Source organism: Nothoprocta perdicaria, unplaced genomic scaffold, assembly GCF_003342845.1.
Source record: "Nothoprocta perdicaria isolate Ctin4 unplaced genomic scaffold, notPer1 scaffold_53, whole genome shotgun sequence".
Classification (NCBI taxonomy): domain Eukaryota; kingdom Metazoa; phylum Chordata; class Aves; order Tinamiformes; family Tinamidae; genus Nothoprocta; species Nothoprocta perdicaria.
Window position 1 is genome coordinate 591,708 of NW_020455788.1, and position 13,105 is coordinate 604,812.

At 45.1% G+C, this 13,105-nt stretch overlaps 1 protein-coding gene across 1 annotated transcript; it reads right to left on the reverse strand.

Annotated features, from left to right (window-relative positions):
- Positions 1-312: 312 nt before the first annotated feature.
- Positions 313-12,436, reverse strand: ALKBH1 (alkB homolog 1, histone H2A dioxygenase). The gene is made up of 6 exons (XM_026048300.1): positions 12,429-12,436; positions 10,506-10,663; positions 7,235-7,397; positions 3,718-3,808; positions 2,234-2,427; positions 313-1,748 (listed from the first exon to the last, which is right to left on the reverse strand). Exons 1-6 carry the CDS (start codon positions 12,434-12,436, stop codon positions 1,343-1,345), a joined length of 1,020 nt encoding a protein of 339 aa, XP_025904085.1. The 3' UTR covers positions 313-1,342.
- Between the last annotated feature and the right edge of the window lie 669 nt (positions 12,437-13,105).

Genomic DNA, 13,105 nt, shown 5'->3' on the forward strand with positions numbered 1-13,105 from the left:
GAAACACACACGCAAGGCACTTCCCCCATGAGGAAGAGACACCAGGCACGTATTCAATTGGAATTCAGTTCTGCAGGCAGTACCTTTCTGCAACTGCTCAACACCCTGATCAACAAATAAGCAGGGGAGCCCTGGGCTAAGAGCAGGGCTCCTCCTCCAGTGCTAGCAGATGGCAGAGGCAGCACATCCAGAGGCAGCCTAGAGGGAAACAGCACAAGGGATGCGACAGCATTAGCAGAATAGCAAAATAACTCACAGGTACGAAAACAATAACAAAACAAGCCGCAAACTGATAGAGATCTTTAATTTAAAAATAGAGTTAAGTTTATTCATTGGGAAAGCATGACAAAATACCCCAGGGACAGAGTATTCCACTCCAACAATTAAAATGCATTAAAAAACAGACAGGAAAGCCTGAGTCTTAAACAGAACAGGCACAAAAGCTCGCATTTTTCTTTGTTTTGTTACATTTATCTTCTGGGTGGTAGAGATAATCATTGATTAGTTTCTTTTTTTGGGTACTTCATTTACAATTTCTTTTTTTCTCCTTCTAAGCCCTTCTGCTCCTTAAAGATGCCTGCTTGGAAGTGCAGGACCATCCTCTACAGGCAGTGAACAGCTGCAGTTCTCAAACAGCAGGGATGAAGGGTTCAATCCCACAGGATCTGTTGGGAGGGCAATCAACTGGGAGTTAGGAGTTGTCTGAAGAACTCTTGCCCCCATACTCCCTAGAATGTGAGGTATGCAAGTGCAGTTACACTAACAGCAGCAGTCCCCGCAGCAGCTGGCGGGGTGCAGGCAGGCAGGTAGGCTGGAGTGCTGCAGGTGTACACAGCTGTGGCACGGGGGAGCTGCTGGGCCGGGAGCACTGAGCAACTTGTAGCTGGAGAAGCGCTGGAAGCAGCTTTCATTTTCATGGCAGTCTGTTTCCACTTGCACTTGTAAATGATCAGTACACTGCAACTGAGCTTTACAAGCCCCAGAGTTTTCTTTAATACACAGCAACTATATATTCTTTTTTGCTAATGTGTTCTGTCCAGCTATTTCAAAATACAATGTGAACATCACTAAACCAAGTTTAAAATTCCCTGCCATACAGCTGTTTCAGTGAAATCTGAATTCAGAAAACATTTCTAACCAAACTGCAAGAGATCATCTGAGTCCCAGTCCTGAAATAATCCCTCTTTTCCTTTTAAATTCAGTCTTACCACCACCTCTTTCTCCCAGCAACAAGGGACACACTCTGCAAAGCTCCTTCATCCCCACACAGTCCAGCCTGCGCACGCGAGTTCCCCGCGGCGGAAGCCACCAGTGCAGTCCCCGCCAGCACCATGTCCCCGTCTCAGCTGTCAGTTTTGTGTCTCTTCTCCCGGTGCTGACCATCTTCAGCGGGTGCTTGGCCCTTTCCATTAGCCCCGGCTTCCTCCGGGAACTCCTGCCCGTCAGCCAGCACCTGCCTGACGGTCACATTAATGCGGGAGGAGCGCAGGTAGCTGGCACAGACCTGCCAGTCCTCCTCGGAGCCGCGCTCCACGACGGCGCCGGCGGGCAGGCCGGCGGGAAGCGCCTGCTCCAGGCAGGGCGGCAGGGCGGCGCCGCCGGGGCCGGGCAGCACGCGGGGCACCGCGTGGTGCAGCAGGCGGCTCCGGCCCGACAGCACCATGATGTCCCCGCTGTGCATGAACATGGCCGTGGGCGCCTCCTCCCGCCGCAGGCCCCCCAGCAGAAATATGGACGACTGCCCAAAACTGGGGAGGGAAGCAGAAAGAGACAGCAGATTAAGGCCGTGAGCAAGGCACTGTATGTACAAGCATGTAATAGCAGCTACATTTATTTTGAAAAGCTGCATGGACCCTGGTTACAACTTTGTAAGAGCACACAGAAGGGACTAATAGGCCTGGCTTAAGTCAAGCCTAGCATGAGCAGGCTCCTGCCAGGTTTGCAACTGTGCTGAGGTATTTCTTCCTTGCCACTTAGCATCCAATCACCACTCTACTTGCTTTAGCACAGAACTATAACTCTGCAAAGGGCTTTACCATTGAAATGCCACATCCACTGCTATTCAGGGTTTCAATAAACCTGTGCCCTTGAGTTCCAGCTTCCTGTTAGACAAGGTACTCAGAGACCGAAAATTACACATCTAGTCTGCAAAATTAGTCATACCAACTTCCTATAACCGTATGTAACTGCACAAAAAAATGCCCCCAAGCCTGAAGTGCTTTCCCTGACTCACCTGAATGATAAAAGAGGCCGAGAATGGTCCAATTCAGACTCATCCACGTGTATTCCCAGTGAAGAATCAAAGTGATAGTAGTTCAAGATCCCAGCCTGGGCTTGAAAACCCCGGAACCCACATGCTGCAGCCACTTGCTCTGACAAGAATGCGAGGTCTGAGGGGAAAGGAGTGTGGTGATTTGCTGAGTACTTCTGCAGGGAGGAGGACGGAAAAAAAAAAAGCCAGAATATCAGAACAGCAAATACAACTGGAAACACACTGAATGAAAACTCAAAAAAGTTTGGCTGGTGGTCACAGAGAAGGAAACACCTGCTCGGGGAATGATTACATCGCATGCAGAACTATAGCAAGTTTTCTCCCTATAATTTAATTCTAGGACTGTCCTGAGACTGCCAAATACTTATGCCTGTTTCATAGTGATAGCTGGATGATATTCATGGAGTTAATGGCAAACTTGAAGTCACTAATATTAGGACTTTAGGATTAGGACCAACTTCCTTATACAGCCTTCCACAGCCTACCACAAACCTCTCAGCCAGGACCCCCTTTGTCCTGGCTGAGACTTCAGGCTGCCTCTGTAGAGCTCTGTGTCTGCTCAACGCTCTGAACCAAGTGTCTTTGTTCCATCTTTGAAGAATGAGGCAAACAGGAATAAACTGCAGACCTACTTCTCTCTCCATTGAATGATTTTGACTAAGAACAGAAGGAATCTTCTAAGAAGATCTTCTTCTAAGAAGAAAATCTTCTAAGAAGAACATTCTGACCTCTGAGGTCCCTTCCAACCTTAAGCATTCTATGATTCTAAGAGGGCAACCAAGTTTTTATCACGGCTTTCCAGTAATAGGCTGACCCTGTTAAGAGAAGGCTGAAAGCTAATTGGGCTGAGTATCTGCAACCTACTGATACCCTGCCTACTTACTCTGCCCCTTCTCTCAGCCCCCATCAGATTCAACGTGATGAAAAAACCCATTTTGGTCTCCACAGCATTCAGGAGCTCCAAAATAGCTGTCAGCTGGTAAGACCCTGCTATCCAGCTCAGGTGTGAAGTTCAAAGTCACCTCAGGAGCAGGCTCTGCCTGCTGTCCCTCAGCCCTCCAACAAGAAGTAGGTTTCTCAGAAGTCGCGTTCTTCAAACACTCAAGGTCATTCCCACCCTAACTACCTGATGATGCTTTGGAGACCATTTCTTTCGGTAAGGAAAAAAAAGCTCAGTCATTCTGTAATGGAGTCATGGGTCTAGGACAAAGCATATACTGTCTATTCTACCATGTCCCTTTCAAAGGAAAGAACACAACAGGGACTTCTGTGGTTAAATCCTTTACAATAAACTCCTACAGATTAAAACATTCTTACAGGCACAGCTTGCTCCAGCCATCCTGAAGACTGTCTTTTAGGATCAAAAAAAGCATTTTACTATCACTTTATTCAATGGTATCTTCCTCTGTCTGACATGCTGAGCACTTACAGAACAATTTCAGTACCTTGGTATCCCAGTTATAATGGTAACCAAGGGTCACCCAGCGCAGCTTCTCCAATAAACTCCTGGGCTCCTTTTTACCAGAACCTTTTCTTCTGCAAAGACAAAATTGAAAGAAGTGAGATTCACACTAATTTCTAAACAGGTTTTCTGGTACTGAAGAATACAGTAATACGAGTTATTCATCTCTACAACAGCCTATTAAGACTGTCCATGCTAAACTTTTATTTTCAATTTGTTTTTTTCTCTAAAGACTTTGTTCTTTTTTCTAAAGACTTTGAAAATTCAGCTCATACTGCTTGTGCAAACTGCAGGGCCTACTGCACACTGCTGCCAGCTTGAAAAATTGTATTTTCAACATGGTATCAAGCAGAGGTTATCAGAGGGAGACATCACAGGGAACTGCTGCAGATTTAGAAAATTGGTTAACAATTAAGCATGGTGAATTTTGTGCATTTCAAGGAATGTGGAGTGAAGGAGCAGAATCTGTCAAAATCTAGAAGGTACAAATACAGAGAACAAAAAAATATGCTCAAGGCATTAAGTGGAGTATATCAAGAAGAAAATAACTTTGCTTAATGGTGAAGTAATTAAAGCTGCATAATACTCTGTTAAACAACGGGCTATTAGTTCTACTGCTTGGTACCTTTAATAGGAGGTGTCTAGGGCAAACGGACTGAACGCTCAGGAAAGAAGGAGGCTGCTTTAGCACCAGGGTGCTGGCGGCTCCTATTCAGACTGCCACACAGGACAAAAAGCTCACACGAAATATTTTAGGACAGAACATCTTAACATGTATTGCAGTAACTCTTGTTCTTGAATGGCAGAGTGACGACCCTAATGCAGAGGGGCCAGATAGTCTGAAACCACACACCAGTTTATGTTGCTTGCTTGAAGGTAAGGGGAGGATCCAGAAGACACCAGGGGCATGGACTCTTACTATGTCTAACAGAAGAATGATTGTAGAGTTGCATTAAGTATTACTCTAGTAAATCAGACAGAATCATGCTAGTGTCAAATATGAAAGGGTACATGTGTGTATTCCATTCTATTATTTCAGCAATTTCAGCTTCTATGCTCAAGCCAAATCATGTTGTTGTGAAGAAAGAAAGAAAAGGGAAAGATATCCAGAAGCTAATGATAAATCGTAGCACCAGACGGTTCACTCTCATTTACTGGCTCATTAGTTCTCTGTTGTACAAAACGGGAGGCTGCTTGTGCTGCCCTGGTCAAGTCCCAGCCAAGCACCTGCATTTCATGTGCATTTCTGCCTGGGTACACAGCTTCCTTCTGCCCTTCACCTGGGCTGGTCTCCAGTACTAACAGTTCCTGAGCTGAACCAGGAACAGGAACTAAAGGGCAGCTTCTTTACCTGGAGCGATTTTTCAGAGCACAGAGCTTATTGAAAGTCATCTTTCCAGTTCCTTGTTTGTCATGCACTAATGGTAACTACAATTACCACAAAGCAGCAACACAGTAACTGGCTGCTTGTATAATTTATGGAGCCTATGAGTAGGTAATACAGCATTTAAAAAAGAGGGAGCCCATGGCTCTTTCCTCTGTATTTTTCCTCTATATTTTTCAAATGTCAAACTTAATGTTCATAATTAAACATTTTTTTAACACCTGCACCTTCAAAGTGCCCTTCATCTTTCTTCACTGCAATGCTACAGTGGTTGCACAGGAGCAGGAACTCTCTACTCTCTACTTCCTTATTCTCACGCCCTAGAATTTTGCATGTCGCTTCACGTGCGATTGCTAAGGAGAGCAGAGGAAGTGTTTTGTTATCTGGAGACAGGGAGCTCCTAAGAGCTATAAAAGCAGGTGCTCCTGGAAGAAAGCCCTGAGGAGCTCTGCTATAAATGTGAGAAAGAGAACAAGGCTGAAGAGCAAAGGCTTTGCTCTAAAGCGCCTTTTTATTTTTATTTTTTCCTCTTTATTGCCCAGTAAGTGATTATCTCTACAAAATATTTCCCCTCCTTTCCCTACACACACATATATATCCCTTATAGGGATGCTCTGTGCTCTTCAGTACTTTTAGTTGTCCTCAGTGCTCAAGAAAACACGCAAGCTCCACTTTGTGAAGACAGCACAGAACACACGGCTGGGAGCTGCACGGCCTCTCCCTAGCTGGGGATTCCTGCACCCTGCAGAGAGACAGGCCATGACCACACACATCTCTCATTCTTTTTCCTTGCTTCAAAAAGTATTAAAGCTGGGTGCAACCCCAGGAGGTCTTGGGCAAGTGCTTAATAAAATGGCCAGTGTTTCTGTCAGCCATCACTGTCTGTAATACTGTTTCCAACTGAGCTGGAGGCAACTGCAAATTAACCTCTGTTCTGCCCGTCCCTGCATGGAGGAGTGCTGAGGGAAAGGCCTGTCGAGCTGGAACAGTCCCTCACTTTTCTCAGCTCTAGAGCACAGTGCAGACCACCTTTCAAAGAACAATCTTTTGTGCCTGAGGTAACACAAACGTAAAAGTCAACATTTAAAACACAAGAAAAGCTTCTGAATTTATCTAACTCTGACTAAGCCTGGAAAACTGAAGTAGGGGCCTCACTTCTAGGGGCAAATGTTTAGGAGTCAAAGTCTTATTTTTGCTATGCTGTATCCTGCAGATGTGAAAAGTATTTTTAAGTAAAATCTCCGCATGTGATTTCTACTAATATACTGGAGGATGACAGATGTAGGGACCGCTGGTCATTCCAGCCAATGAAACAGCCATTAATGATAATCAACAGTGAAATCACCAAAGCATATACCATATATATGCATAAACAGCATACATCTTATTTTTATTGGTGACTCTGGTTGCAAATAAAAGGGCTTTAAAACTTGGACAAATTCTCCATTTAATTCCCTATGTACTTCCAGATCACGCAGGTACAGAAAAGGCAGCCCCCACAGACCTGTGAACCTGTGGGTCAGGTTCTGCTTTCACAGTAAAGAGGACTGCCATTAAAATGGTACATTTAATCACAACTTTCAGACTGGATGAGCAACGATGCTCCATTACCAGGAAAGGTTAAAATATTAGCTCTGTGGGAAAAAAAATAGTGATCACAAGCTAGCTTTGATAGCTTATTCACCTTCTATTTTCTTACCAGAGCTGCAGTAATTATAAAGGTGCTGCACAACACATGCACCTTACTTGGTGGCCACAACCAGGGCCACTTGCACATTCAGTTACTGGCAAGCAGAACGTTACTAACCCGTGATAAGGCAGCAGTTCTGATCATGTGCTCGTGCAATAAACCTCTACAACTGATCAGAGCAGAAAGTGGTTTCTTCCTCTATGTGAACATGCAGAGGGAAGGCACAGAGTGTCCACGTGTGCAGTTTGTAAAGGACATGTTAATACTGTAGTTAAAAACAGGTATCACCTGCACACAGTGACCATACATACCTGATCTTTCTCAGCTCCCTCCACCCCAAAGATTTTTCTTAGCTCTTCTCAGGGCTGAGCATTTTTACTTTGTTAATTTTGACTCTGAGAGGTTATTCTGAGAGGCAGGACTCACCTCAGCTGCTCCTTGCTCTGCCCCCACAGATCAATGGTCTCCTCAGGAGCCATGTGCAGGTCCAGGTTGCAGACATTGGGTTTTTGGGGGTACAGCTTGAGACACTGTTTCACCCAGTGACGCTGGCAGCCCGGAAGGAAAGGGTTTGGTATGAAAATAAACCCTGACCACAGACAGAAAGAGTGAAGGAAGATTAAAAAAAAAAAAAAAAAAAAAANAAAAAAAAAAAAAAAAAAAAAAAGAAAAAAAGAGAGAGAGAGAGAAGAGAAGAGAAAGTATGATTAGGTATATTCCTATTTTTTTAAATAGGTTAAAGGATAGGGGTTAGACGGTTCTGAAGAAACAGATGTACAACTAGTGACTCTGCAGGTGAGCAGATCAAACCTACTAACAAGTCGTAAAAGATAAGTTAAAACCTACTGTTTTATCAGTCCAAACAAATAGGGGTATAAGATAGAATGCAGGGAGGGCAGCCAAGGCTGGTCTAAACAGAAGATTACAGTAAAGAACATTTCTACAAAGCATATTGATTAAGGGCTAAGAACATGGAAAGCCAGCTGCTTTAGAGTAACTAAGTTTGATTTTGAAATGCTCCAGTATTATTCATTGAACTTAGCAAGTTAAACTCTTTTTTCTAGATTCCAAACTAAAATGGATGCTGCCTCTGAACTCATTCAGTCTTCTAACTGCTACTTCGGGGTCATGGACTGCACAGAGCAGTTCTTAGGCTCAACAAGTTGATTAATGCTAATTATTGTCTCCTTTGCTTATGCTTATTTCCAAATAAACCTGGTTGCATCCATCTCAATCCCCTGCTCTTTCACACTATGGGGAGCCTTCTGACAAGCCTAGTCACCAGAAGTTTCTTTGCCAAAAGCATTACATTTACTTTTGCTGGTTTCTGTGTGGTACAGAACAACCTCGCTGCCCTTCCTGTCTACAACTGCTCCTGTTGGGTTCCCAGAGCACTCCACTACTACGTGAATGATGTTGCCCTCCACCTGCATGCTGTACTACACCTGGATTATCTCCAGATGTTCCTGCAGAAGTTGAAGCCCAGAGCACTAGTTATACCCACAAAGAGGAAGAGGAATCCAAATTCACTCTCATGTCAGAAGCTTAGAACACACTCATGTCCCCAAATTTTTCATTTACTCCAAAGAAACAGATTTAGTATAGATTTATAAAAGGATAGGCAAGCAAAACGCAGTTCCCCTCTATGCTTTCGATGTCAAAGAAGGCCAAAAGGCCTACACTACACTAGGCAGCTATTCCCACGAGCTACGCTAGCAGCCAAGGCTGTAATAGTTCCTGAGAGTGCTAATAGTGCCAGAAGGCAGGGATTTAGTCACACACAGGAGGGGGAAGAGCAAGAAATACATTTCTGTAGAAATCCTTCTAAGCTGGCTAAAAAGCACCACGCACAAGCTCTGAAGGGAGTCGAGGCTCTTAGCCTGAGAAGTGTTGGCCTGACTGGAATAAGCAAAAGATGGATTATTTGTCGATCAGCATTGAGGGAAGAGATGCAATTTTCATATTGCAGTAAAATCTTATAGCATACTAAGTATTAATTTACCCCTTGTGAAAATAATCCCCAGCCTCAGCCAAAAGAAAGATAAGACCTGCACATGTCTAGCAACAAGGACAACCCATTCAGAAAACCTACTTACGGAAATAGCAAAGCCCCAACGTCAGCAACTTCCCACTTCTCTCACAACACAGGACACTGCAACAGAAATTCACCTAGTTTCTTTAATCTTATGTTTCCTTGTGCTCACAGCAGGGCCAGCACAAGGTGACCTCAATTCCATTTACCCACAGACATAGTAAGGACCCTTCTAACTTATCTTATAGAGCCTTTACTTGAACATCTTAAAGTTCTTTAAGATGCCCAGATAAAGGCTGCTGGAAAAGGGTAATTTGTTGGTATTCTTGACCCACATAGGACTCACTTGTGAGCAGGACTGAGGATTTGTTAATGTATTGGCATTTCGTTTCAGTAAAAGGTTTTCTTTGTCAAAGCAGACAGAAGCTCAAAGGGTTGATGGTTCAGAGTCTAACCAGCGGCCAGGTTTGAGTGACATTTCTCAGTTTGATACTGATGCCAGGACTGACAGCTGCTTTAATACCTCCATCAGCAACCTGGATGATGGGACATTTCCCCACATCACACGCACAGATCACACCAAACTAGGGAGGGCAGCCTGCGTGCTGGGTGGTTGAGCTGCCACTAGAGACACCTTGACATGCTGAAAGAACGGGCCTAAAAGAACCTCACGAGGGTCAACAGAGACAATCCTGCCCCTGGAAAGAACAGCTCCATCACCAGCACAGGCTGAGGACTGACAGACCAGGGAGCAGCTCTAAAGCAAAGGGCCAGGGGGTCCTGGAGGACACACTGAGCACGAGTCAGTGGTGCAGCCTTGTGGCAGTGGAGGCTGCCTGAGTGTTGAGCAGCTTTAAGAACAGCAATCTAAAGGTGAATTACAGAGAAATGGAGCCAGTTTCTTCTCAGAGGTGAACAGCAAGAGGATGTCAAGCAATAGGCATGAGTTGCAGCAAGGCAAATTCCAATTAAATATGAAGAGAAAAAAATCATAATGATAGTAGCCAAACACTGAAACAAGTGCCAAGAGATGCTGCTAATCTCTATCCTTGGAGATTTCCAAAATTCAAGCCCTGAGCACCCTGATTTAACTCTCAAGTTGGTCTTCCTTTAACCAGAGAGTTGAACTAGAAACCTCTGGACGCCCCTTCCAATCCCAAATCTTTCTGTGATTATTTCAAGTGAACTGAAAACCTAATATGCATTTTAGCTTTTGAAATAAGCCGCTTTATGAAATTATTCTGTACTTGGAATAGGTTGAGGGGATTCTAGTCACTTATTGTACTAACTGCTCTACACTAGTGAGTAAATGCCACATTGCAGCCCTGAAATGACTACATTTCACTCATCTATTTAATGTTCATAACATATTTTTGATGAAAAAGGGATGCTACAGAAATACAAAATCTCAATCAAGGTGTATGGCAACAGGGATCCATTCTCCCAGAGGAAGGTCTGGTTGACAGAGACCATAAACCTACTGGTCCTTCTGTTCTGACCTTCTTACACTGCTGCATCCCAGCTCTGGGCTGACTCATTTGTCCTTCTCCACTTAAACTAACATTATATTATGTTTAGGCAGAACAAAACAGATGTTTCAGGTAGGATAAAGAAGATAATCAGAAGCAACAAGGCTATGTTTTTCTTGAAATCAGAGGTACTTACCTGGATAGCCATTGAGGCCATAGGCTTTCCACTGGCTAACTGGCTGTAATCCTGCTCTGTAGGCATCTTGATCGCTGACTGAAGAGATACTGAGCTGTGACCTGAACACCTGGCAGAAGAAAACAGATCTGGTGAGGGAACAGAGAAGAAATACAACACTCAATCAAAAGAGAAACAAGGCAATCAAGGAGCCATGGGAAAATGTGAATAGTATCAAAGAACTACCATCTAAACAACCCGAGCAAAGCATGCTGTTAATGAAGCTGGTTTCATCATTACAAAATATTTTGGTAATTATTAATCTCCATTACAAGGACTGTAATATTCAGCACTCAACACTTCATGCTTTTGAAAGCATGTTCCATATATCAGCTATTCCTCATGATCCCCTAGGGTAGATGACTATTCCCTCTGTAATTTACAGGAGAAATGGAGGGGCAGTGACAGAATGGCTCATCCAGGTTCTCTGATGAGAGGTAATTTGTAGAAACCCTTCAAATTCTGACGTTCTACCACATCTGTTCCTAACACCAGGGCCTGCAGCACTAGGGTTATCAGAAGACACAAGAATCGTTTCTCAGCCTACTCTTGAGTCACAACAGCACAGAGTTGAAATAAGATGGAACAAATCAACACTGATGCCAAGAGAAGCAAAATTGTCCACTACATTCCCACCACCTTCTTCCTTTACAACTGGGAACTTTCTCCAGGAGAACAGGGCAGAGGCAGGTCGCTTCTGACCCGGCTCGTTGCCTCTGTTCATTTCCCCATGTGCAGTGTTCAGGCTGGGATAGGGCAGGAGCAGCACAGGGCTAGTGGGAATGAGCAGGCAGGGGCACGAATTGGTGCAGGACAATCTGAAATGTCTGCGAAATTAAGGCCTAAGTGCAAGTACTTAGGCTCTGCAGTGGTGAATCAGATATAAACCTCTCTGCAGGCCAGTACAGCTCTAGTTACAATATTCTGGGCAACTGGCTAGAATTACACACATGCAATTTGTGAGAAGACTCTAAGCTGGTGCTGGCCAGCAGTTTCTGGCGTGAGCCTAGTCCTACCAGTCCTACTCTCTGCCAAAATCAGCTCTGTGAATGGCAGCCTGGAACAGCCCTTAGGTCAGAGCCCTGCCTGCAGAACATCCATCCCCAGAAGGGCTCTTCCTTGGAGGGGCCTTTGTTGCCACCTCTCTGTCTTCTCCAACTGCTCCCACGCTGCCTGGTGCCCCTGGAATGCCTGGAGCTGCTGCTGTGCTGGAGTGCTGAAGCAGCCACATGGGCCTCAGAGCAAGGTCCCTGGGGCAGATCTCACCTCTCTGAAGTGCTCAGTCACTTGAAGCCTTTTCTGAAAAAAAAGGAAGACCCAATCTGGGCCACTCTGGCTAGCCCAGAGCTCTACTCAAAGGAAAAGCCATGTGTTTTAAACCTGAGGAAAGCTGAATAAAAGATGCTTTCCATGGAAGCTATCCACTTATCTTAAAAGGTAACAAGCACAAAAGAAAGGCAGGGAGAAGGGACAGATGCTTGTGATGCTTTCAAGCACTCAGAATTTCTCCAAATAGCTGTGGCATTGGAATTCATGTTATTTGATAAAGCACTGCTACAAACTCAGCAAAGGCTGAAATGTTAACAGCTCCCTTGTTTAATGTTAAAGCACTGAACAATTTCATATAGGCCAGGTTTTCTGCCCAGCTACCAGTATTAATTCTACTATGAAAAGGCATACAAACAAGTAGGTTTAATGGAATGGTTTTTAAAAAATAGCTAAGCATTTGAAACATGAAAAGAACGAAGATTTCAATTAACTATATTTTCTACTCCTGATATTCGTACAGACTCATACAGAAATGCATCCCTGCTTGACAATACTTGGGGAGACATTCCCTACCTAATTGTGAAGTAAGGAAACAAGATGAGTTTAAAGGATCACCTATCCATTGCTAGGACACCACAAACTGCCAACGGAGATGGCTGCTGCTTCCCAACGTGCTCCCCGCTGCAGGGCCCTAACCCTCTTAAACGGTCTTGTTCTTGTGGCTAAGAAAAACGCTTATTGAATGGAAGCAAAACAAACGAGAAGGCACTTTACTGAAGGGAAGGCAGCAGGGAAGCAAGACAAATATCTGAAAGCTGGTACAGGTCTGTCCTTATCATGAGGATCCCCCAGAACCCAACTGCAAGGCACCGGCAGGCCCGGGAACGTGGGAGGCAGCAGCTCCGGGGCTGCGGGTGCTATTTCCATGTTCCTTGGCTTCCTTTATGTAACGCACAGGTCTCAAGCCTTGGATACCCTGAACTGCAGCAGATAAAGTTAATCACGTTGTAGAGCTGCGAATCAGCGCAGGCAAAAGTGGCCGCTCCGGGCACAGGCTGCGGTTTTGTTTGATGGTGGCAACAGCAGGAACAGATCCAAACACAACTCGCAGCCGTCCTCCCTCTGGGAAGGACCTCCGGCTTCCCTGCAGGGAAGGCGCCCCGGGAAGGGCGCCGTGACGTGGGGCGAGCGAGGCCTCGCGGCGGCGACAGCGACGAGGAGCCGGTGCCAGGGGCGAGCACGGGCTGCCGCCGCCGCCGCCGCCGCCGCGCACGGGGGACGATGGCGCCGCC

Excerpts from the sequence above, each read along its gene's own strand:
- ALKBH1 (XM_026048300.1), bottom strand. Across the intron at positions 3,809-7,234 it reads CAGAGCAAGGAGCAGCTGAG|AAGAAAAGGTTCTGGTAAAA; the intron begins GTGAGTCCTGCC and ends TTGTCTTTGCAG. Across the intron at positions 1,749-2,233 it reads CGGCCTCTTTTATCATTCAG|TTTTGGGCAGTCGTCCATAT; the intron begins GTGAGTCAGGGA and ends TTCCCTCCCCAG.